The sequence below is a fragment of the Sinocyclocheilus grahami genome, unplaced genomic scaffold (assembly GCF_001515645.1).
Source record: "Sinocyclocheilus grahami isolate Dianchi unplaced genomic scaffold, SAMN03320097.WGS_v1.1 scaffold2.1, whole genome shotgun sequence".
Lineage (NCBI taxonomy): Eukaryota > Metazoa > Chordata > Actinopteri > Cypriniformes > Cyprinidae > Sinocyclocheilus > Sinocyclocheilus grahami.
The window spans coordinates 155,283-182,951 of record NW_015505181.1 but is presented as its reverse complement, the minus strand read 5'-3'; the positions used below and the strand labels follow the sequence as shown (position 1 = coordinate 182,951).

At 39.6% G+C, this 27,669-nt stretch overlaps 1 protein-coding gene across 1 annotated transcript in view; it reads right to left on the bottom strand.

Moving 5' to 3' along the window:
- The window catches only part of LOC107597161 (ski oncogene-like), a 37,450-nt gene extending 11,315 nt beyond the window's left edge, over positions 1-26,135 (bottom strand). The window contains exon 1 of the mRNA XM_016288148.1: positions 24,799-26,135. Within this exon, the coding sequence (XP_016143634.1) occupies positions 24,799-25,695 (897 nt within the window). The 5' untranslated portion in view covers positions 25,696-26,135. The remainder of the gene's footprint in view (positions 1-24,798) is intronic.
- Positions 26,136-27,669: the final 1,534 nt, after the last annotated feature.

The window sequence follows — 27,669 nt, the reverse complement described above, 5'->3', positions numbered from 1 at the left end:
CCGGGCCGGGCCCCCCCGGCCCCCCCCCCCCCTTGATTGGATTGTGTTAACAGTCTTTGGACTGGAGTTTTGCTGCTGTCTGAGCTGAAGAGGGAACAGACTTTTGATGCAAAGGCGGAGCGTAATGCATAATCCTGCTATGAGAGTGATGGAGGAATCCATCTGCTTCAATATGCCATATTCCAGCAGGCACATAAGGATATGGTCTCATCGGACTCTTAATAAGTCCTCTACTAAGTAGTCCACCTTCAGACTGCAAATAAAAAGTATCCCCAAACTCATACATACAGCTATACTCAAATTTCTCTCAATACATTAATGAAATGGACTGCATTTATGTTTAAATTGATCAAACATGTTGTGAAGAGTAATGCTTACACTGAGGCGGAGACAAAACACCCCACAAGTCACACACATATTCACACAATGTCTTTCTGCTTCTCTTCACATTTAGAACACTACTAATGCAGGAACATGCAAACCAGGAAGCCTGAGGGGAAGATGGGAAAAAGAAAATCCATTACTGTCAACATCTGTAGAAACTTTGAACACTCACCACTAGGGGTGTGCAATATATATCGTCTGCGATAATATCGTAATTGTTATTTTAACGAATTGATTTTTTTCATGTTTTAAATGATCAGTATCAACGTATCAGTATCAGTATTCAACGTTTTATGTTTAATATATCAAAACATTATTAATGCATTTGTAACTGCAGGTGAAATGCATTAATGATATAATTTGTTGTCAATATTGCACACCCCTACTCATCACTAAAGATCTCAGTGCAGATAATCTGTGTCTGTTAGTATGTTTTCAGTTTGTTTGTGGGATAGATTGTTTTGTGGGACAAAAAGCTAGGGTTCAGATCTATAAAACCACACTTACAATCTGGGATTTTTTTACATTGAAGTAGGGGGGGAAAAAAAAAAGTAAACAATAAATGGTACGTAACACAACAACAACAACAACAAAAAAAGAGGAGGAAATTTCGAGGAATGTTATAAGATTTGGCACTAGTTCTAGGCTGCAAATTTGTGACATTAATCATGTGATTCCTTTTTACAGCTGGTCAGATGTTGTGGTTCTACTGATGCACAAGATGCTTTTTGGATCATTCTTAAATCTTGGGGGAGAACAAAAATCAAAAATAGATCAAATATGAACAAACTTAATTTGAATTAAAGCCAACTTTACAAATTGTACTGATAATATAATTTGTAATGAAAAGCTTGCATTAAATCAGAAAAATAATTTTCACTAGTGGTTTCAGACTTTTAGTCCCAACTGCATATTATGGTTTTAAGACATCTTGAGACAAATTTCCCAAAGTGGGGGGAACAACATTCGCCCGTGCTGGTCGTGCCTCAATTTTAATCTGTGTGCTTTAGTTCTAATGCTAATGCGCAAGCAGTTAAGTGCAGAAAGACGATTAAAGTTTCACTGAATCGCCTCTTCACCATACCAACACGAGGGCTCGAAATAAAGAGGGTCATAATATCACATGTCAGGTAGAAGAGCTTCAAGGCAGCCACAAGCCCTTGAACCAACACTAAGTGAAAGAGTGATATTCCCGCCCTTTCTATCAGCCGTTTCTAGCTGTCTCAATGTGCAGAGGGTGGAATGGCTGGCCAGCTTTGGCTCTCGTGCCTGAGTGATTGACTGAGCAGATGGGGCTTTAGTTCCTCCAGTGAGAGTGTGGACGTCTGTTAGCAGCTGTGCGTCTCACTGAAGAGCCCCTCCTGTCTCTGCTAACAGCTAGCTAAATCGCTTGCCTGATGCAATGAAATTACAGAAACTAAAGCAAAAATGTTAATAGCGTGGGCAAATTAAGATGAGGACATCGTCAGAGCTGGCACACATACTACCGTTCAAAAGTTGGAGTTCAATAAGGTTTTATTTCAAGAAATAATACACTTAATCAGCATGTATGCAGTAAAACGTTAAAACAGCTTGGAGTCCAGCCTGCAATATGTTCTGTTTCATTTTCTCCTATCTCTCCCAATTTCCTGTCATTATCTACCTTCTCTGTCTAGACAAAATTATGACCCCCACGAAAAAAAAAATCTGATAAATGTTTAAAGGGACACACACTAAAGAAATATTCGCCACATATATGGAATGCAACCAATGCATTATTTTTGCACTCACTTGTACGTAATGCTCTAGCCGGCGATCAATCAGTCATGACAGTTACACAGGGCAGGACTCACAGGATATGCATTTTGTCAGGGAGCTACTTCGGTCTGTCAGACACTGAATACACACACAATCACTCCCTCCCTCCAGTAACACCTAACCCTCACACACCCAGGCACTTCAGAATGCTTCTGGAAGAACACGCCAAAGCTCATACTTCACTGTGTATGCAGGACTAATGGCAATAATTGTGACTCCTCCACCAAATAAGGTGCAGTGCTGGGTTTATTTGGAAGGGTGATAAGGGAGTGAATGCCAAGGGGAGGTCAGGAGGTGTCAGGATACAGAGAGGCTGCTGAAGTTGTAAAAGCTCCTGCTGGGAAGCGGCAGGGTGAAGTTAGGGTCAGTGCTTAGGATCTCAACGATGTCACAGCACCTTCACTGTGTCTGCCCTGGGATAGGGGAGGGGTGGTGTACTGGTAATTGGCTCAAGAGAGGCTATAAATCCATCTGAAATTTACTGCTTCCAACCACCCTTCGGCATTCTCAACCCCTGACGCCATCTGAGCGCTGACGATCGACAACACAGAAATGCTGTTAAGACAGTGCAAACATCCTCGGTGCAACTTCAAGCGCTAGCACATTAGCGTGCAACCATCTAGGACGGAGACCATCACTTGACCTTTCATGGCATGTCCATTTAAGACTATGGCTAATCACCGCAAGTGGGCCTACAGTAATGAAAAACATGCCAGTTTTCTATTAAATGCTCTCAGGGCCCGTGCATTTGCGAGCAAGGCAGAAATGGGGAGTGGGCCCTATCATTAAGGTTTGATATACAGCCAAGGCTGGTAAAATGGATTATTTTAGTTTGTTCAGCTTTTTACAGTCACTTTGAAAGTCCAATGTTCCCTCAGCATTTGTCCAAACAAATATAAGTGTGGCAGAATGGAGGTGGAAGTGCTAATGGATGTCGTAGAATGACAGGAAGCATTAGAAACAACAAGAGAAGAAAAATAGGGGATTGCATGGTAGAAGGAAAAATTTTAAATAATTTTGAGGGCAAAAAGAGCTAACCGCTGAGTAAAAGTGCCCAGAATTCCATAATTGAGCGATTTTCCAAAGTACAAGACATACAAGGTTGAAATTCAGTGTTATTACAGCATTGTGTGAAGCGCGGTCACATCTGTACATGGAAACCTTGCATTTTGGAAAAATCCCTTTTCCATTTTTCCATGAAGTAGTATCTACATCCACATGGAACACATTCAGCACAGCTTAATAAAGCAGATGATTACATAAAGAGATTAATAGGGAAACAAAGAAACTCATTCTTCCATAAAGCAGTAAAGGAGGACGCTTACTCTTTGAGGACAGGAAACCTACTGGTGGAAAAAAAACAATGCATCTTTCAAATAAAAGCTTGGATGGTGTCTGGTTTCAGTCAGTTTTTGCTTTGAATGTCTTGTCAAAAGATACAGATTTGATGCATGAAATCTTCCATGAAACAAAAAGGTTTGAATACATGGAAAAATGAAAACTCTGTCATCATTCACTCACATGACTTACTTTCTCTTGAAGAACACAAAAGAAGATATTTTGGTAACCAAACCATTTTGGTGACCATTTACTTTTTTTTTTTTTTTTTTTATTAATTTTTTTTAATATCTTGTACATTCCACAGATGAAAGTCATAGACGTTTGGAACGACACAAGGGTGAGTAAATAATTTTTTTGGGGATAACTATTCTTTTAACTTTAGAAACCTGTCAGATAGTGAATGTAATGCATCCCTGATGAAAAGACCCATTTTTAATCTCCATGTTGGCTTGGAGATGGTTTAGCTGATGGGGACATCAGCATACTAAATTGGAGACCAGAATCTAAAACACAACCTGACCTACATTATTCTGCTCATTTGATGTGCTGTCTGCTTTGTAACCCTGAAATCCTGTAAATGTATTTTTCCTGGACCATTTTCATTTTATAGCGCTCCTCTGAATCTGAAAGGGCCAATGTTTTTCTCCATAGCAACTGCATAACATCTTGAGATCAGCTCTGACTCCACTCTAGGGCGTTCAAAGATCAGACCCTCTCCTAGCCCTGCTTCTGCGGCTAACATTAGCCAGGCAGTCTTCTGGACACTTTTTAAAAGGACCCTCACACCTGACATCCATTAAACATGTACTTTTGCTAGCGCTCCGCTTCCATAAAGCCTGTGAAGTACCTTAATTTTAACCAAAATGTGGCTGGTTTACAGATAATCTGGTGTTTCTGAACATGTGCCAAAATGGCTGATGGTTAGAGTATCTTCCCAGTGAGTCAGCACCAGTTCAGGTCTGACACATGAGAGAGAATGAAGATACTGGCCAGTGTGTTATATAAATGTCTGCTGTGTGTATGTTCCGGTGTTTTGAGGACACACTGCTCTATGCGTTAATTTGTTCAGTCTGATCCGGTCAGAAGGATTAGGGCCCGGTGCTTCTGTTCTGAGCCCTGCCTCAAAAGAGGGCCTAGGGTTAGCATGTAATCTCCCAGCTTTCCCAGCACCAATCCACACTGACCCATGTGGCCTGTCCACTAACAGCTGAGGGACATTTGTCTGTTCATATGTTTGTACTGCGTTCTATACCTTAGAACAGTGTTTCCCAACCTTTTTTTTAGTTGCGGCACCCTTTGGAAATTTTAACAAACTTGTGGCACCCTACAAAATTAATTTTGTTACAATATTTGAATTTTATAGAGTGTCACACCACGTGAAAGTGAAACCTGAGCAGTGAACTAATTTTCGGCAGCCGAAATTTCGGTGCATCTCTAATTATTGGCGACATCAGAAATGTATATTATATAATAGATGATTTTTGAACATTTTAGCAATTTAAAAATATTTTAAAAAATGTTTTACGGCACCCCGGTTGGGAAACACTGCCTTAGAAGACCATATGCTACAACATTTATGATGCATGTGCACTGATATAAAAATATTTTATAGAAATTAAATTACAAAATTAAAAATAAAACACTAAAACCAGTCATTTTAAATGTTAATCTCAAACATACATTTAACAGTATTATTAAATTATTAATGTTCTTAAAATGGTGTTGATGGTCAAGATAATCTAAATGTAATAATATGGGAAATTAGCATGTACAATTTTTCAATATCCAATAGCAAACTTTAACAATAACTTAAAAAAAAAAACTTTAATATTGGTATATAACTGATATGGTAGCAATGGTTTGAGTTTTCTTTATTTTAAGCAATTCATTTAAAGTAAGCTATTTGTAATGTCATAATTTGACTCACAAAATATAAGCTTTCATTTTTAAAATAATGTAAATTAACAATAAATCAGTATAATTAAATTTGACCTTTATTGATTATTGACTGATTTTTAAATTGAGCCCTGGTAAGTAATTGTAATTTTATTATATTAATATGTAATTGTAGTAATTCTTATAAAGATCACCTTCAAATAAGCTGGAAATACTTTATAATAAGGTTAAATTTGTTCAACTTAATTTATATTTATAAATTAAGACATGCCATAAAAATAGTTTATTGTTAGTTCATGATACCAAATGCAATAGCAAATGTCAGCCAATTGAATTTTATATATATAAAGTGTTACCATTAATTCTTAAAAAGATTGGAAGATTCCTTTTAAAAATTCTAGTGTGTGCTGTGTAAGGCCATGGTGAATTGGCAGCCAGTACACACACACACACACACACACACACACACACAGCAAGCCTGAGAGAACGAGAGTACAGGGTGAACAGACACCAGTATGGCAGGGAGGAGAGGCTCTGCTCAGGAACTCAATAATAACTTTCAGCAGTCTAGCCAGGAGGCTGGAGGCCCAGACTGCGGTTGTTCCATCCTCTAGCACTCCCCCCCTCCGCAGCCCTGGGCTCCTCCCTCTGCCCTGGCCTGTGTCTGCTCCACAGAACTAATGCATTTTGCAGACAGCCTAGAGACTTAAAGAGACATAAACCACATTTTTCCTCCCTGAATCACTGCTGTTGATGTAACCACTAACTCAGAACAGAGATCATTATTTCCAGCCGTTTATTTGAAATCTCCCGCTCTTGCTCTCATTTTTATTACTCTTTTCCTCTCTTGGAACTTAGGAGACCTCGACATGACATGAAAGTGAGGGAGAGACGGCTTGAAATATGTTAAGAGCCTCTCAATAAATCTCGGGCCAAATCCTCAAACCGCACCACCCTCCACCCTAAGAATGTGTCTTTGATGTGCAACTCACCAGCCTGGAGAAGCTCTTGTCAAGTGCAATCAGAGGTCCTGGCATCAAATACATTTGATGTCATTATTATGATAATTATAAGGGGCAAATCCAATAGGCATGATCAGACAGCACTGGAACGGAGCAGATCCAGCTGTTGGGAGTTGGGATGTACACTTCTGCCCGTAAATCAACAGAGATTACATTACTGCTGTCTGCCGGGCAGGGAAAAATGATGGATCTGAATGCTAAATGCATCAGTCTGAGAGACAAAAGCTGCGTGTGGGACTCATAGTGAAGTGGGAAGTGCCGTCTGTCTCCAGCAGACCCCCTTTCAGGAAACACTGGCGCTGTAAATATGGGCAATTTAGTTTTGCATGTGCACTAACATGCTTCAGATATCACCACATTTCCAGGGACTCAGATACAGTGGCTTACAGTAAAGGGACTATTCACACACAAAAAAAAATGTTTACTCACCCAATCTGTAGGACTTTTTTCTTCTGTGAAAAACAAAAGAAAATATTTTTTTAAAGTGTGTCTTTGGTGAATACAGTGAAAGTCCCCATTGACTTTCTTTGTAGGAACTGCAACAATTATTTATCATATTATTATATTATTTATCCAAATATTATTAATACATTATTTATTTTCTTATGCCGTCTTATGTGGTCTCGTATAGGTTTAGAACGACTCAAGGGTGAGTAAATGACAGAATTTTCTTTGTTGTGTGAATTATCCTTTTAAAAAAGCCCCTCGAACCAAGGTCTCACCTGCTCAAAGTAGGCGTCTAAGGATTTGAGCAGATTTAACCGCAAATGTCTAACACAGTGTCTACCATCTGAGCTGTGAGACAGCATGGAGCCAGGCGCCCTAGTGAAGTAGAGCAGAATACCACAGCCAGGAAATAATTAAAAATTCAATGGGCTTGAGTGACACAGAAACCTTCAAGGGCGTGCCTGCCAAACAGTTTTTACTCTTCCACTGTCAGCATTTTTCACCCTCCAAAGAGGATGCTGAAACAAGTGGGGGCCATAAAGAGACTGGAAACTCAACCACGCTGAGATACACTAGATGGAAATGAGACAGGAAACAAAAACAAGGCCAAGAAGTTGGAAGAAGGTCATTGTGCTTCCGACTGAATTTCTTAATGAAAAAAATACAGGATCAAATCAGTCTTTTTACGCCCTCTCAGTTTGATTCAGTCCCTCTCTGTTAACTGATATTTACGAGAGGGCATTGTTACTTGAGCTGTTGAAGCTGTTAAAGTTGGTTCAGCCTCTGTGGAGGGTATAATTTCTAAAGGAATCCGGACTTGATCAGACCTGAAAAGCCCAATGAGCAAAGCACACAAGATAGGATTGTACAATAGAATATCAAGACAGGAATTTAGGCAGCGTGCATGAATTCCAAAATCATTTTTTTGTTTCATGACCTTTTGAACTGATTGTAGAAACACAATATACATGAATCTGAATTCTATCTTGAATTGAGACCAAGAAAATATATTTTTTAAATTACTTCTCTCATTGTTATGCTGTTCCATGTCAGTGGGGCTGTTTGAAGTTTCAGAGTGAATTGATGAGGTACATGATGACGCGCATGAATTGCAGCGTGCATGAATTCCAAAATCATTTTTTTGTTTCATGACCTTTTGAACTGATTGTAGAAACACAATATACATGAATCTGAATTCTATCTTGAATTGAGACCAAGAAAATATATATTTTTTAATTACTTCTCTCATTGTTATGCTGTTCCATGTCAGTGGGGCTGTTTGAAGTTTCAGAGTGAATTGATGAGGTACATGATGACGCATATCGACACAAAACTCATTCGTTGACTCAACAGGGTCCAACTTCTCACCATCTGTGTGAATCACGACTGCTGTCCTGCCTTGTAAAATTCTCTCCGTGGACAGACACAAGCAAAAGATGCCTGCATAAAACCCACTTCCCACCAAATAAAGCTCCAAGCTATTTTAAAGGGGAGAAAGGCAATGAACTTCTGACCTGCAATAGAGGGCTGTGGAGGAAGCTGAGGAGCTCAGGGGCATCCAGAGTGCCTTGCCATGTCTCACCCTGTAAGGCCGTAAAAAACACCCTAAAACTCCAACTTCCAAGCCTTTTATGGCTGCCAGATGGTGGGGGAGTCTGTGTGCCCCTGGACCCCTTGTCTCTGGACTTGTCTCCAGCTCTAGTAAAACCAGCTGACCTCGGTGAACTGACATTCACTCTCTATCTACAGTAGCTATATATCTAGCAGAATAGCTATCTGTCCCATCTATTGATTTAAATATCTATCTGAATATCTATATCGATTTGAATTATTGAATATCTGCTTTATTGAATATAAATATCTAAAATTCTTTCTTCACTTGCCCTCATCCAGGTCAAAGGGAGTTTACAAGTGAAAAAACATTATTATAATTTTTTTTTAAATCAATCAACCATTTTCTCTGCTAGTTATCAATTCAAGAGATTAGCTGACTCCCCAACCCCCGAAAAAAACAACAACTGCCATCAGCTCCACCCTCTTACCTCAGCTGCCATTGCTTTTATTTTCTCTGGTGATAGGAGGCTTGTGTTGTTGTTTATGTCCTGTAATTCAACCTGACCTCCCAACAACCCCGGCCAGGGGCTTCCAGGGCCATTAGGGGTGCTGGGACTGTGGGCAATTCAAGTGATAGAGGTTAACACTCTCCTCATTAAGCTGACAGGGCTGCTGTAAAACACAGAGGACTGCACCACTCCTTTTCACACCGTCCCAGTGACATCAAATGGCATCACTTGGGTCGGTTTTGAAGCTATGTGTATTAGCTGAAACAACTTGAGGTGACCTCCTGTCAATCTTTAAGACAAGTCAGCTGTTTATAAAGTAAAATAAGCAGGATAAGAAAGAAACATTTTTAAGCGTGACAACAGAAGGGCCAAACTCTTTCTGATCTAACAGGGTTTGATACAAGCATTTGACCAGTTTAATCAGCAACATCTGACTGAAGGTAGCCAAAGACACTCATTATTCATGCATTTTTGAAAATCCCCTTAGGCTTTAATATGCATAAATATGATTACCAACACCATGTGCCCTCAGCCTGATCCCTAATCTTCTTTCTAAATTCTTCAACTGTTTGAGCTTAAGTCACTTTCATATTTTTACAGGCTAGCACTCATTTGGCGTCTCTCTCCACCACGGACAGAAAACTCCATATTCATGAGAAGCTTTAATTGAAAGAAGGGAGGGGAGCCCTAAGTTTGCTTTTTGTGTCAGCCAGCAGGGACAAATGCAGCTTCAGCACATTTTCTTCATATTCTCTGGTGGAAAAGAAGGAGAGAGACATAAAAGGAGGAGAGAAAGAAAGAAGAGAGAGATTACAGACACTGAACCTGTGGTGCTAAGAAGAGTGGATACATACATAAAGGCCAGTGTGAATCTCTGATTATCTAAATAAAGACACAATCCTTCCAAAAGACACCTCTTTGGCCCATTTTCAGTAAAAACCAGACAGGGAGGTTGTTTGCATTCCAGGAAACATCTCCCACTTGCTGCATATGCAGCACTTGGTTTCCTTGCTGAATGCTGAACACTTCAGCGGCCACAGCTATCTCAGGTTTTTGCAGTGAGGCCTTCTGCAAGCAAAACGCAGCCAAGGCTTGTCAGGAATTTCAATGAAAATACAGTGTTATAAATGACCTTGAAAAAATGGTTTAAAAAACAAAAACAACGATGGTGATGAGGCGAAAACCTACTTTGAAATCTGCTCTGGTGGGTTTCTTTCATGAAACGTTTCACTAGCGCTCAATACGTCTACAGAGTTGTTTTTTTCTGTGGAACATGTGATTTTCAGACCGAAATTTTGGATGAAGACAACTTACATTTCTGAATAGCCAAGAACGGCCTTGTTAACAGACATTGGTAAAAAAAGCATAAATAATTGAGCCCCTTCCTAGCTGTGCATGTCCCTAGCAGTTCCCCTCATAAGGTTTCACTTTCCTCATAGGATGAGAATGAACTCAGCACAGTAAAAGCAGACAAGGACTGCTCACCAGATGTGAGAGGAGAAAATGGAGAGAGGAGGGAGTGCAGAAGAAAGAGAGAGTGCGAGGAAGAGAGACAGAGAGAGTATAAAAAACATTTGCCTGAAGAATTTACTGCCAACCCCAGAGGAGTCCTTTGATTAAGGGTTCAAGTCGAGTTGCAGGGGTTTCTGGGATATCTCATGAACGCTTATCCAGTGGTGGGGCTGGTTAAGGGAAGAAAGAGAGAGCGACAGCCAGAAAGAGAGAGTTTGGTAGAAAATGCATTCCCAACCAAACTCCCCATTGTACCTCCAAACCAACAGGTTCGGCCTCAAACATGCAGATGCCCCCAACCCCCCTATAAGCAAATGCCAGTGTCATTTCACACCCCTGTGCACCTGCCAGGCACACAAAGGGCCACTTCCTCCCTCTGTCTCTGGCCAAGGCCCCTGATCCCATTTAATACAGCCTGCACCACAACAAAGGGAGATAAATTAGGGAGAAGGCTTGATGATAGGGTGACTAATCCATTTGGAAAGACTAATTCATTCTATCAGTGGCCCGTACAGTTAGGACCAGCTAAAATGTGTGAATTGAGCAGCACGTGTAGCTGCAGATTTGCCAGAGACTGTTTCGCAGAAATGCCTTCATGGCCATTTTACTGCGGTCGTAATTAATGCTTGCAGGGTTGACCCATACATTTCTTTCCTATCATACCATCTAAGTTTTTATATGTATGTCCTGTGGTATGAACTTACATAAGACTCCAGACAGAGCTAAACCTGTTTTTGTTCGTAGACAGGCCCTGCAGAAAAAAAACATGGCTAAAAATGGCCAGCGTCGTTTCGCAGAAATGCCTTCATGGCCATTTTACTGCGGTCGTAATTAATGCTTGCAGGGTTGACCCATACATTTCTTTCCTATCATACCCATCTAAGTTTTTATATGTATGTCCTGTGGTATGAACTTACATAAGACTCCAGACAGAGCTAAACCTGTTTTTGTTCGTAGACAGGCCCTGCAGAAAAAAAACATGGCTAAAAATGGCCAGCGTGCCCACATACCCAATTATGCGTGCATATGGATGTATTAACTTGATTAAAAGTGACATTAAAAACATTCCATTTCAAATAGATTTCTATTATGCTGTTGAACTTTATATTTATCTAAAAATACTGGAAAAAAACATTAATCAGCACAACTGTTTTCAACATTTATGATAAGTAATGTTTCTTGAGCACCAAATCAGAATATTAGAATAATTTCTGAAGGATCCTGTAATATTGAAGAGTAATGGCTGCTGAAAATTCAACTGTGCCATCACATGAATACACTGCATTTAAACCATATTAAAATATAAAACAGTTATTTTAAATTGTAATATTTCTCAATAATATTACTGTTTTTTTAATAAAAACTTAACAACCACTGCATCTTTATATAATGTGTGTTTATTCTAATATATTATATATTAATTTATATTATTATATTACTATAAATAATATTAATTTAAAACATTAATTAAAACGAAGTGTACAGAAAAAAGGACCTTGGATAGCTCACATGGCAACTGGTCATTAATCTATCACCTCCCCTATGCATGCTGAGCGAATCTTTTACAAGCTGACTTCACGTCTACCACACATCAAAGCTCTGTGCGTCACTCCAGTCACACCGTTATCTCACATTCCTCACTTCATTCACACTCAGCCTCTTCAGCTTTTGCATGCACTCCTCAATGCTGCCTCCTCCTAACCAAAGTTCCAAACAATCACAGCCTGCTGTAGTGCCGTAGCCCAGGTGAGCTGATGTCTCAACCAGGAGACAGCCGCAGAGTGTGTATGTTCTGGTGATATACCGCTTCGGTTAATTCGGTTACGTGCCTGAAGGAACAGTGATTACACTGTTTATAATGATAAGCCTCAAAGCAGCTCAGATTGGCTGTAAGCTAGCTTTCTGTCCTCTTTGACCACAAGAGCTGGTCCCAAATTTAAGACACAGGCCTGATAATAGCTAGGTCATTATGGGATCAGAAGCTCCCTATTTCAGGCTGCTCTGCTCTGGCCTGCCCGGGCTCAGGCTGCCCATGTCTGTGGTCACTGGTGCACTATAAATAAAAGCAGACACTGGGTACAGGCACGCTATCACATTGCCCTACAAGCCAGAGAGACAGAGGGAGGAAAGTCACCCCAGCCAGAAAATTTTCAGCAGCCATTACTCCAGTCTTCAGTGTCACATGATCCTTCAGAAATCATTCTAATATGCTCAAAAAACATTTATTATTATTATCAATGTTCAAAACAGTTGTGGTGCTTCATATTTTTGTGGAAAGCATAATATAATTTTCAGGATTCTTTGATCAATAGAAAGTTCAAATGCACAGCATTTATTTGAAAGAGAACATCTGTAACACTATAAACATCTTACTGTCATTTTGGACCAATTTAATACGCAAAACCTTGGATTAGTCTGTATTATTGTATTGGCATCGGGACCAAAATGTCTATATTTTTTTAAATATCTATGCTGAGCTGACTGTACTTCCCCCATGCATGTCCTGCTCACTGCAGAGACAGAGAGAGAGAGAGAGACAGACAGAGAAAATGGATGGATTAGAAAGAGAGAAAAAGAAGCCAAGGCAAAGCACAACTGAGTAATTGAGGGTGACATGTCTGTAACAACACATCAGGCTGTTTGAATAAAGCCCCTTCCTAAGAGAAATGGAGAGAATAGCGAAAGAGAGAGAAGTGATGGAACAGATGCTTGGAATTAGAGTAGCCAGTGAGGGGGTGTCATCCGCAAAAAAAAGAAAGCAGTTTTGGTACTGGATAAATAGTCCCACACAACCTCACTGTGCTTTATAGAGTGAGGAGGCAGCCGTGCTGAATGCGTTTGATATGGGCTCTCGCTTCATGCCACGCCATCGCATTGCTAAAGGCTCCAATAGCAGAAATTTAGTACGTGTTTAACAGCACACCACATTTCTTTGTGCTTCGATAGCATTTAATACTTGATCTCCAGTGCCAAGCAGAAATCTGGCACACACTCAAGCCACTGGGGGTCTGCTTTTTGGTGCCACTGAGGAACATAAAAGAACGAGTGTCCTTCTTCCTTCTGTATCCTTTTTACTGTCATTTTTTATTTTTATTTTTTTATTCATTGGATTTTATCTTTTAACTTACCGGAACGTAGAGTAACAAGAAAAGCAGGTTAAACAGACGAATCACAAAGAACAGATGTCTTCATGTAAGCATGTGTACTGTCCTCTGCACCATGGATCCTGATATCTTTTGTTAAAAATAAAAACAACATTAAAGAGATAGCTCACCTAAAAATGAACATTTTGTCATAATGTACTTTTCTTCATGTTGTTGCAAACTCAAACTCGTGTGAACGTGGAACACAAAAGAAGATCTTCTGAAGGCAGTGCTGGTCAGTCTTTTCTATGAAATGACAATAGGACTGAAACTTTAATCTGAATGAATTTGAATGAAATATAAAGCTGATTGAGAAATTCACAAGTCAGACTGATTTGGTTCTCGAGGCACTGATTCAGTGAATCACAAATCAAACTGATTCAGTTCTCAATGTCACTGACTCTGAGTCAGTGACCTTGGGAATCATGATTCGTAAATCAGACTACTTCAGTTCTTGAAGTCACAGATTCAAAGGATCACTGAAGAGGAGAAACTATTATTGAGTAATAGCTTAAATATTGGCCTGTTTTCACACAAATTTTCATTGTTTTAGAAGAATAAGATTATAGCAATCATATGCATATATATGTATGGTGTTAAGTCCTGTTCACACCAAAGACTAAGGTAAATTCACAGCACAGCTATGATGATAACAACCAAGAGGAATGATACCATCAGAACATTTTTTTTCCAGTTGATGAACGAGAAAAACACTGACAGTCAATCAGTATCCACTGGCTCGAGTATTTAAAGAGGCAGACGACAAAACCTCAGCACATGCTTATACAGAACATAATCTTCCATTGCTATGGATGCTAACATAGTTATTGTTATAGTTATCTTTACAGTTAAGAGTTCTTGGTGTGAACAGGCCTTTTTACATTAATGGTGAATGTTTTGAAGCTTAAAACTTTCAGTACCCATTGGTTGTGACTGCATGAAAAATAATGATAACATGAGGGCAAGGAAATGATGAGAGAATGTATTTTTTTCAGGTAAACAATCCCTTCAAGTAACTGTAGATTCACTGCATGTAGGCCATATGTAGTCAATTTGCTGAAGTGTGAAAAAGGGAACATTTTTAAATAGATGATTTTTACTGACCAAACAAATTACTTGATAGCATTAGCTTCAGAAAGATGCAGTTCAGACAATAAATTTGATATTATATATAAAAGCAAAAGAACTTTCCGTTTCTGAGAACGCCATCTTGCCGAGCGTTCCAGAAGCATTTCTGAAACACCATGTTGTGGTGGACCATCGCAGCGAGTGGAAAATGGAGGCCTTGCCAGCTGTCTGAGGGCTGGAGGAGTGAATCAGCCTTTCTGGAAAAATCTGAATGTGCCTCATAACCCAAAGCCTCAAACACAGGGAGGGCAAACGCAGGAAAACCTCCATCCTTGCACCACCCAGAGAGCAGGAGAGAGAGAGACAGACCCACACTCATCCGAAGCCAAGAGGCATAGGGAAATAGAGGTTATGGATCAGGTCATCCTGACATCATGATTTCTTTTTTTTTGCAAGGCTGGGACAGAGTCTTGTATTCCTCAATAACACAATCACTATGAGAAGGCCTGGATACGAGTGTTGCAGAGACTTGTTTGTGTATGTGTGTGTGAGAGAGAAAGACAGGCAGAGTGAGTAGTGAGTGAGTGAGCATGAGAGAGCTGGCACGCTCTCCTCAGCCCACCAGCCAGGAAGCATCAAGTTCTTATTTAGCACAGGAAGAGCAGCTTTGCTTAGCAACTACACTGACTCTCCAATCACAGAAGTTTTCTGAATAATGCTGCTTGGACGTGGAGCGAGAGCCGTCTGCTTGCCTCTGAGGAGTGAACGAGAGGCCACGGGCTGCTTAAAAACACAAAATCCCTATTTCATAAAAGGCCCAGACTGCTCACGTTAAAAAAGGAGCTTTTTCCTTAGCCTAGAAAAGAACCAACTTTTAATGTGTGGTTTAGAAAACTCAGCCTGCTCATAATTTAATTAAACTGCTACTATGTTATGTTTACAGGAACAGTTTACTTAAAAGTGAAAATTCATTATTTACTCACCCTCATGTTGCTGCAAACCCATAGGACTTTCTTGCTTTCATGAAACATAAACAGAGAAAAATCTGAATAATGTTCAATTACAATGAATAGGGACCGGCGCTTTCAAGCTTAAAAAGGATGCAAAAGCACCATGAAAACAGTCCATTCCACTTACACACTATATTCCAAGCATTCTAAATTCCAACGACAGCTTTACATGGGGAATGGACCAAAACTTATGTTGCGCTTACTGCTTACTACTAGTTTTCCCTTCCAGTGGGCTATTCATTGGAACTCTGTGTCAGAACCAGATCAGTCTAATTCACAAAAGAAGAACTCAGACTGGTTTTGCAAAAAAAAAATTAAAAGAACAACTGGATCACTAATATGACATAGCTACTTCACTCATGATCAAGGGCAAGGGCCGGCAGCGAGATATTTAGTGAATTTCGACTTACAGTTGGGTATGCTTTATACACAAAGGTATCAGATGACTTTAGAAGACCTGAAATATAGTACATGAGTTGTAAGGATTTAATGTTACTTCTGTGGTGCTTTTTAATCATTATAGAGTTTGGCAGACCCATTCACTTATTGTACTGTAAAGAATGGGCAGGATATTAAAAATGTCACCTTTTATTGGAAAGACATGAGGGTGAGGAAATAATGGAGAATTTTTAATTTTTATTCCCTTTAAGACCTCAGATGGAAGCAGAGATCGGACAGGAAACAATGAGGGGGGAGCAAGTTTGGCAAACAGAGTAAGCGGATGGATTTTAACTCACTTCACCTACACAGCACAATAAGTCACATGCACTAACTTGACCACAGTTCTGACATTAACTGACAGAGTTTTAAAACATAAAACTCATTTTAATTATGCATGACAAAAATACTAATTCTTCCTCATTATCGATGCAGAATGCCAGTGTCAATCCATGATGTGCACAGATGTGACCAAGCAACAGTTGCACATGTGCACTTAATTCTATTTGAACATTTAAAAAAAAAAAAATCAGCTTCATTTTAGATTCACGAGCTTATCCTCATGGTAGCTTTGGGGGCGGTCAGTGGGAGTTTTGTAGGCGAGAGCAACATGCCAGTTTGTCATATGGCACACGCACACAGACCGAAGCTGCATCATCCCACAGACAGAGCCTGAAGAAACATCTTTACCACACAGTCCTCACCCTTCTCCGAGCAGCTCTAACAGAAGTCGACAGCTGTAGGAAGTAAACGGACTCAAGCGTGTCTCAGAATGCCAGATTCTTTCAGAAGCAGTTTAGTACGGCGTATTTGTGTAAAATGTAATTTAAAATAATCACTGTAGGCAAGACACAATGCAAGAATACGCAATGGGTTGTTTGGTTTCCTCACCATTTCTTTTGGCTGAAATAAAACTGGTGCATATTTGTAATTCGACCACATTCAGATCAGGAATACACTCCTTTAATGATCCTAATTTGCTCTGGTTGGCCAAGAATTAATTGAAATTCCAAGTAGAGTAAATAAAAAAGCATCCTCCAGCTCATGAGGATGGATCAGGGAGGGAATACGAAGTCGTACAAGGGCGTGCATCAAAGGGCGAGAGATACAACACTAAATTAAAGCTACATTTAAGCCATTTCCATCGGAATGAAACTTTGTCCGAGAGGACTTCGCAGAGCAGTTACGGATTAGCAGACTTGCAAGGGGCTCAATTAAGGCACTGGGTTTCTTGCACAGTGGCAGCTGTGTACTTCAGGATTTTCCATCTCCAGAGCAGATGGGTCGCCATATTAATCATGAAGCTGATGATCGCTATTGACTAAGGGGCCTGATCTGAGAAACTGATCATAAAACAACACCACCATCATTCTGTCATCTGTTCCCACAGACTGGTGGAAGTGCTGGCCTGCGCAACTCTAAACCTTAACCGATGCCGTCATCAGACATCATACATACAGACTTACAAAACAGACGCCTGATTTAGTGACATTCATGGTTAACTGCATCACAATTAAAGATCAATATTGTTGTGGTACCAAATCAACACTACACCAGTTCCTTGGAGCACAAAAAGAGAAAAATCTAAATGTGCAATTAGAATGCATGGGGACCAGAGCTTTCAAGCTTAAAAAGGATGCAAAAGCACCTTAAAAGTAGGGCTGAACGATTAATTGCATTTGCGATAATATTGCGATATGAAATAACGCGATTTTTCAATCGCAGAGGCTGCGATTACACGGTCACGTGACACGCGAGAGTAAAGCGGTGTGTTCGACTTGAAGATCGATCGGTGTATGACATCAAAGTACGGCGAGAGAAAGCATAAGGAGACGTCCGCGCTCTCTTATAGCTCTCGCAGTACTTTGATGACACACACCCATCGGTCTAAGCAGCGCTGCTTCAAGTCGCATCCAGTGTACACAGCGTCACTGATTATAATGGTTTCTACTGTATTTTGCCGCTCGCGTCTGGTGTAGATACGGTGTTTAATGTTGTTGGTGAGGAAAGCCTGTGTGTCCTATGCCTTAGCGGACAGCATGAAACCCACAAAAAAAAATAATAATAACAGCGAATAATAAGTTATTCTCTCTATGCTATTTTTCAATGTTTCAAGTGATGCAGGTGTTTTTTTCCCTGTCGTTTTTTTTAATTCGGGAAAGGGGGGCAGATTTTTTTATAGGTTTAAAGGGGGGCGCTACCAAAAAAGTTTGAGAACCACTGGTCTAAAGTTAACAGACAGTGTTTAAAAAGTGCAGTCCACATGTTTACATATGTTTATTACAGTGACTTTGAATTACCTAAAGTAGTGTGGTAAAGCAACAGATTTGTTTTTATATTTCTGCAATCTACTTTAGATTGTGTGATTTGTTACTGACTTTCATATTAATGTTTACACCAGGCTTATTTAAACATAATTATCACATGCTTAGAAGGTTGGAAGTTCAACAAATCAGTCAATGTACTGTGATTGTAGATGTTCAATATAAATGTCATTCATATCAATTTATGCATCACCTAATTTCATCGTAATATATAGGCCTGGCCTACAGAAAAGAACATTTATGTTTAATCTATCTAATAGTGTGTTGGGCATACTATACAATGATTTATAGCTTGTCTTTGTTGAATAATACAGAACATAAAGAGCTTTAAAATATTGGTAAAAAAAAATCGCAATTAGATTATTTTTCAAAATCGTTCAGCCCTACTTAAAAGCATCATGAAAACAGTCCATTCGACTCATGCATTATATTCCAAACTTTCTGATGGGAACAGACCAAAACTTAGGTTGCGTTTACTGATAATTCTTCACTTTGAGTCGATTAGTTAAATTCAGTGTTGGGGAGTAACTAGTTACATGTAACGGAATTACGTAATTTAATTACAAAATAAAAGTAATTGTAATCAGTTACAGAGAAAAAATGTGTAATTAAATTACAGTTACTTATGAAAATGTTAAGGATTACAAAGGGGGTTACATCTGCTTTTTTTCACACACACTCCCACGTACAGATTTAATTGATTTCTTTCATAAATTGCAGTGACTGTAAAATATGAAACACCAATGTTTCAGGTGTTTAGAACATGCTCATTCGATAACTCTTTTATTTCCTATATGAGTTTATGTATAGCTATGCTTAATTTTTTAAAGATGAACTTTTTTTCCAAGGCATTGTTAGATTCCAGTGTTTACTGTCATAGCTATGTAAAGATTTGATTCCAAAAATAGTATCATAGCTAATCAAATATTTATTGTTATGATTTTAAATATGTATTTGACCTCAGAATGATCTCAAAGTAAGTCTAATTTTGTGGTGGCTGTGCTTCAAAGGGGACATTGATCTTCCACAAGTTGGTATGATTCTTTAGGGTCTTCATGAATGGTCTGTAACATACTTTGGTTAAAATTCCTCAGTGGTCGTGTAAAACAAACAAACCTTGCTCTGTTCACAGCGACTCATTTTGGGGCATGTCCCTTTAAATGCTAATGAGCTCTGCTCACTAGCACGCCCCTTTCTTCCGTGGAAGAGCAAAGGCGATTTGCAAATAATTATAAAAAATATAAAGAGTCAGACTTACTACCTCTGGTGGTGCAGCTAGATCACGAACACTGAGTACTGATCTATCCTTAAGTTTGAACTTTTTAACAAAACCTGCCTTGAATTGTCCCTCGTTCAGAAAGCAGTCTGGAATAAAATTATTTGCGCAGGCATAAACTAATTTAGGTGTATTCAGTGGCGCATTACCATTAAAAACAAAACTAATGCACTGCGTCCTAAGTGGCTCTGATGTCGGGAGAAAATTAAGATTCTTATGTTCTTCTACATCACAAAACTACAAAACACCTGCTTTGCTTACAAGACATTGTCGCTACAGCTGCTGGCTGAGGGCGAAAATATGCTAATATTGGACAGTACATCAGCGGTTGTGGGCGGGGCCTGAACAATATGACATCATACTGCTCAGAAAATCAAAACGGCTTGATAATTGAGACTGTTTAGGGGGATTTGGGGGATTAAAAAAAAGTGAATGGATTTTTATCATTGTAGGGTGGTTGTGTCCACACACTGCTAAGATACATTTATATGCAAACACCATGTAAAAATGATTAAAAAAATTAAAAAATATATATATTTAAAATTGAAATATAATCTTAATTCAAGTGATGAAGGATTTCAAAAGTGTGACAGTAATCAGTGTTGAGTACTACTGTAAGGTTTACCCTGCCTGGTTTACATGTTTGAAAATGATAAACAGTTGAAAACATTAGAAATTTTGAAAAATATTAATCAAAAAATAATCAAATGTAATCAGTTAACATTACTTTAATAAAGTAATTGAAAAGTTACACTACTTAATACATTTTAAGTAGGGTAACTTGTAATCTGTAACCTTTTACATTTCCAAAGTAACCTTCCCAACACTGGTTAAATTTGAGAACCAGATCAGTCTAATTCACAAAAGAACATTGCTACTTGTGTCATGAACACTGCATGGAGGGCAAGGGTGGATATTGAGATTTTTAGTGAACTGCAACTTACATTTCAGTCTGTTCTTCACACAAAGGTATCAAATGACTTTGGAAGACTTGAGATATAGTGCAAGAGCTGTATGGACCAATCATGCAGACTTACTCACAAAACAGACACCTAATTTAGTGACATTCATTGCTAATTGTATCTCGATTAAAAATCTATATTATTGTGGCACCAAATCAACACAACACCACAGTGGATGCATTTCATGTTGGCAGCAGACACAGACAAAAGCCTACAAACTAATTACCATGGAGGCATTGGTCGTGCAGCGTACACCAAAACGAAGCCAGAGACACAATGAGAGGTGACGGCTTAAGTAACAAAGCTATCCGGAACAAAAGAGGCGGCAGGTCTTCACCCCAGCATCAGCCAGTGGAGAGCTCCAGCTGACGCCCTTTAAACAAGAGGTCACACGGCAGAGAATAGAGGGCACAACCTCTGAAAGCCCCTGACCACCCCCTCACCTCCATCCCTCCAGGGAGGGGATGAGACAGCATTTCTTGGGGACTGTTAAAAAGGATGGTTCACCCAAAAATGAAAATGTGATGTTTATCTGCTTACCCCCAGGGCATCCAAGACGTAGGTGACTTTGTTTCTTCAGTAGATTTTTAACTCAAACCGTTGCAGTCTATCAGTCTTTTAATGGCAGTCAATGGGCTCCACGGCTTTGAGAGTAAAAACATACACAGACAAAACCAAATTAAACCCTCTCAAAAATATTTGTTTGTGTTCTACTGAAGAAACAAAGTTTCTTCAAATTTTCATTTTTGGGTGAACTATCCCTTTAAGTCATCAAGCCGCCCTTGTAAATTTCAGCCGGTCAGAGAATAGTCATCTGAAAGTGGATTTTGACTCAGCTAAGTCAAACCCCAGGTAGCCAGTGTTGTTTGAGCATCTGATTCTGAGCAGCGGAGGTTGTTTGCTGGCTGCCGTGATGTGGTACGGACTTCGGATGAGTGGCCTGGCTGCGCTGGATGAATAACTAGCACTTATTTGGGTGAGCACTGTGTTTGGGTGAGGGGGAGGTGGGACAAGCGGATGGAATTGTTGGCAGTCTGGATGCAGAGCAAGGGGCAGTGCGGCTGGCGGGACGCAGTGCGGGCCGCAATGGCGAGGTCAGCAGACAGATGGGAATGGAAATGAGTAGGACATGCACTCATTTTAATCTTTCCCCCACAGCTGATCCAGGCATTATATATGCAAACTCGCACGCACATTGCGACCTCAATCCCCCAGGCGTGCACATTTATTATGGCCGTGGCCACCTTGGGTCAGACACTCAGTTGATTGGTTTTGTCTCAAATTTGCATGCAATTTATTACACAACACTATTCTCACCGGAGTCTTCATTTCTGGCAGGACAATGCACATGCACTTGACATATGTGTTTTAAGGGAAAGTTGAAACTCCAAATAAAACAATATGACACAGCCATTACATGCTGTATCAATGCTGTATCAATCCGTTCATGTTAGAAATGTAGCAAAAAAACAATTCAATCTTGGATAAAAAAGCAAAAACAATATTAAAAAGCTTCAAATAAGTAATATAATGATACAAAATATAATATAATATAATAAATATCATTTTAAAATTAAAAAAAAAATTATAAACAAGTTAATAAATAATTTAAATAAGCTAATTAAAATAATAAACAAGTTATAACAAAATGTATAATTAATTTGAAAAAATAATTAAATAACATTTGGTGAACTGACGAAAAAAACAGCTTATTCAGTCTTAGATATAATTCAAAAACAATTTCACAACTATTAAGAAGTTTTAATAAGTAAAATAATATAATAGGGAAATTATAAAATATTAATAAGTTATAATAATTTGTTTAAAACATTTTTCAATTTTTACAAATATTTAAAGAGGATAACACAGGGTAAACTGATGAGGTCATACTTTTTATATGAATCCGTAAAAATTGGGTAAATAAATTGAATAAACTAAGGCAAACAGTAATTTGGTGGGATGTTTTGCTACCTATTTATTTGCAAAGTATTCTTCAGTCTTTTATCAAACAACCATCTGTCCAGATGAAGAACCAATGGCCAAACACGATTGGCCGGACTGACTGAAAGGAGAGGGGGTGGGGTTGTTGGTTGACTGGCTTTGGAGGGAGGTCACATGTCACGGACCTTTGACGGCACGTCAAGGCCCTGGCGGACAGGGGCGACAGATTCTTAATGACAAATCGCCACCCTCTCCCTGTGATCTACCCCACTATGTCAGCCAGTCCAGACAAAGTCTGGATGCAGTTTTAAATAAATTCAGCTCTGAGATATTCTGCTCTGATTCACCTTAGATAAAAAATTAAATAAAGCAAACTCTGTATACTCCGTACTGCTGCAAACAAGTATATTACATAAAAGTCCTGAGGATTCAGAAACCGTATAACCATGGTAACCAGCCTCTCATCATAGTAATATTTGAAAGCAGCAATTCTCTAAAAAGCATAATCACTGCAAGAGACCGCAAAAAGCAAATATTCTCAGTGAGACTGAAAAGTTAAAAGTTTATTTTAAAAAAATTAAGGAAAAAAAAAATAAAAATACATGTCTCAATTGAGCTAAGGTTAGTTGAAAAGTGAAGAAAGAAAAAAAAGCAGCTTTTTTTTTTTTTTTACAGGTCCGCCAGTACACAGCTCCCCATGGACCCAACCAGCTTGCTAACTGGGACACCTCTGACAATGAACCATTGAAACCGCACAAAATTCACACTTCTGGATACATTACGGCTACTGTACTGTTAGGACAGACCCTAGCATCATGGTGAAATGTGCTTATTGTACAATTTAAACAAATATAGGACATGCATAAAAGGTTGCAACAATAACTGCACAGAAAAATACATGTTTCTTTAGCCTAACCAGACGCAAGGCAAAGTGTAAACTAGCCACTCAGCTTCCATATGACAAATATCAATCAACACTTTTTCCCATTGAGAAGCAATCGTTAAATATACATGACATGTGCCATGTCTCTCAGATTTCCCACAGTAATGAAACTGCATTTGCTACACCATGCATCCCAAGGCTGCTGAAGTGACACCACGGTAACACATACATATATGTGTGTAGACCCATTAGCACGATCACACTCAACAGCTGCTGCGTGGAGGGAGCAGCCAACCCGAGACTCCCGTGCTTTTGTCCGCTCTGACCCTGGCGTGGAGCCTGATCAGACATTGGGAGACCCAAGGGTAGTGCTGACCCTACACCAACTGCTTTTTGGAGAGTGACCTCAACCCCAACCTGCCCCCCACCCAAAACACACACACACACAAAACAATGTCCTACACAGCACTCTTATCCTCCTCCACTACTGGCTTCCCCAAGCCTCCATCTCTGGCTCCCACAAAATACATAATTCCATTTTTCATATGTAGATGCCCCTGAGTGCATCCAGAGGCACAAAACAAATAAGTTTGGGGGCAGGACACCGGCTGGCTGTGCACCTTTATTTCAATATGCTCAAAGATAGCATTAGATTACGATATTACATCATAAATATATGCAGTATAGGTCAGTGGTTCTCAGCTGGTCTGTTATGACCTCGAAAAGTAAGGAAAGAACAATGCTAAATGCATATGATATAGCCTAGTGCATAAAATTACCATATTTTTTTGGTGCTGGCATCAAATTAAACTTCTAATTTAACTAAATGCCAACATGGACAGGTTGTGAAATTCAAAAATAAAGGGTGAAATGTGGAAAGGTATGGTTTGTGTTTGTATTTTGTACGGTGAAACTGAAGGAAAATATGTTTGACATTAAAGATTTTTGGTTGATTTGGCACAATAAACAATTTTGGCACAGCCACTACATCATACCCAATGTAAAATTTGGGTTTTGAAGCAAAACTAGTTGGGATGCACAGCTATAGGACAGTTTTCTGAGGTGGCACCAGGTCTAATAGGTGTTGTATGATCAGAGACACAGAGAAAGTTCAATATAAGTGCATGAGAACCAATAAAGTAAAATACAATACACACAATACATTAAATGATCATATGCCACTGATCATTTCTATAAATATATGGGAGTAAAATATTCATAATTCTGGAGTAAAACAGTCCAGATTTCGATTATCATAATATTTCAGTGCATTGTCAAGGGTTAAGCTCACCTTGTAAGATGTCTTGTGCTTGTTCCCCAGGTCAAATTTTCCCTTTAACTCATTGAGGAGCTGCTGCAGTGCACTGCTCTCCTCTTTGTCACTATAGTCTTGATCCAAAAGAATATAAGCCCTCCAGTTGGACGAGTCGAAGCCCCAGTGACAGGTTCTGTTCTCCAGCCTTTTATGACTGTGCACCACAAACTTGTGGGTAGGGAACATGAGCCTGCAGTCCAAGCACTGTATGCACGCCGCGTTGGGGCTCGTGTAGAGCTCTGGCACGAACAGGCCCTTGCACTTCCCGAAGCATTCGTGATAAACTTTAAAGCTCTTCTCCGTTCTTTCCAGCTCGATGGAGCACGACAACTCTTTGTCGGCGTGCGGTGGGAACGTGCCGCCGTAGATGAGTGCACTGCAGAGGCGCTCGGCATCAGTCTGGGTGATGAGTCCGCATGAGGGTGCCGAGAAGGGCAGGACGCCCATAACTTTGAGGATCTCCAGCTGGTCCGCCGTGCACCTGGAGCAGTAGATGTGGAGGTCGTCGCACACCGAGTTGATCTGCTGGAGGGAAAAGTCTCGCAGGACGCTGTTAAGGATCTGAGGCAGGCAGAGGCGCTTTTCGCCGCCCACCACAAAGCACGAAATGGTCTCCCGCTCCAGGACCGTCTCGCACCTCTCGGTGGAGCGGTCGGACGGGATGAAGAGGGGCCCCGGCATGACCGGGGGCGTCTGCGCGGGGAGGTTCACCATAACCTCGGCGCTCTTACCGTCCTTCTTGAACAGCATGTCCTGCTGCCACCTGGCCGAGAAGGCTGCCGGTCCGCCGAGGGAGCTCATGGAACTCAAGTGAAACTGCTTGAGAGTTTGCTGAAGTCCTGGATGCGGCTGAAAGCTGGAAGCAGCCTCCATGTTTAAACCCGGGCAGTCTGATCACAACAGATTCGGTGAATGTGAACGGAAAGAGTCGCAACAGTCCATGTCAGTTCGGAAAGCGTAAAACGCCGCCTTGTAATCCATTCAACGGTTTCATGTTCGAATCCTAAATCGAACCAGAGTTCCGAGCGACGAGAAAATCCTCTTTAAAGTGTAAAGTTTTGAACGAAATGTAATTCTCAGTCCGCCTGTTTCACAGACCCGGTGCAACTCACGCGCAAAATGTGTGCCTTGTGTAAAGCTTGTCGGCGCAATTGACTCCGATTTACTATGAGAGTATGCGAGCCTCCGTCTCTCTCTCTCTCTCTCTCTGTGTTTGTTTGTGTCTGGTTCAGTCATTGAATCCCGGCCAAGAAAGAATGTGACTGACTCCCCGGGCTGGCTGTTCCATGAACAGTTCTCCCTCCCCCCGCAGCCTGAGCAGCTGCAAATGCGGGAACACAAACTACACGTAGAAGCACAGCGGGAGGAGGTCGAGGAGAGGTGGAGTTTACTTACAGCAGCTATAGTAACTTTCATTAACAAACATTACATAAACTGCAAGAGCAGTAGTTTATGAAAATTTGAATATGAAAATATTTGAATCAAAGTATCGTGAAACTAATGTAGCCTACATTAAATCTCAAAAGGGGTTTGTTTTGGCTTCCCGATTCCGCTTATTACAAGCTTATTAAACAATAGACCTATAACATAAGCAACACTGCACTATTAGGCCTATTCAAATATCACTATTATTAGTAGCAATAAGAATAAAGCATTACAGATAGCCGTAGATTAAGTCTACAACTAATAATCATGTTAAAGCCACAACTAATCATCGTTATTTAAAGTGTCTGCAACTCAATTTTTTTGAAAAATATAGCCTACATCGAATAGAAATGTACAATTAAATTTTGTCTGAAAAGTACATACCTTTTGGGGTCAGTAAGATAGAAAAGAATGAAGTTATCACTTAAGGACAGTAAAAACATTAATGTTGCAAAAAAAAAAAAAAAAGCCTAACAAATGCTGTTTACTTATAACTTTCTATTTATCAAAGAATCCTAAAAAAAAAATTGTGTTTCCACGAAAATATTAAGCAGGTTTTTAAGAAGAAATGCTACTCAAGCAGCGAATAAGCATATTAAAATGATTTCTGAAAGAAATGTGACACTGAACACTGGAGTAATGGCTGTTGAAAATGTATATTTGCCATCACAGGCATAAATTACATTTTTTAAATATATTAAAATAGTAGTTATTTGTAATCATATTCAGTGTGATATTGCTTCTCTCTCAAAATGTCATTATGACGAATGTTCTAAAATGTAAGATTACAGTTTAGTGAAGGGATAACTCATACGGATTTGTTTAGATTGGGTGATATGTAACAGCTTCATTTGTTTTTCATGGAACTTTGAAAAACACAAGCGTTTGTCTAATGGTTCATTTTGGCACATAAGCCTAAATTGGGGTTGCTTGAAATTCAACCCTTAGTTCACAGTCACCGTTCTACGAAATCCTGGTTCTTGAAATGATTGACTATATGTTAAGCTCTTGGGGGCAACTCATGAATGCAGTTTGATTTGGCTTCAAATACCCGTCACAATACAGACCCCCAAGTTTGACTGATGTCTGAAATGAGAAAAAGTAAGTGAGAGTAGGTTGGGAAAATAGGCTAGATTTGATGATAAATGAAGAGGGGGAAAATGGTACAAAAAAGTTGTCATCGGCAGTGACACTACAATTACAATTTCAACTGAGAAAAGATAAATAATTGTTGTCTTAAAGGAATAATTCAAAAATGAAAACGTTTGTCATTCACTCCCCTTCATGTCGTACATCGTACCACATCCACTCTGTTAAGCTAGATACAAAGTCAAACGAGCTGCATAATATGCTGTTAGAAGTTACAGCTAGAAAAGTGCAATCAAATTTGTCATTGACAGCAACTCAATGTTGTTTAGACGA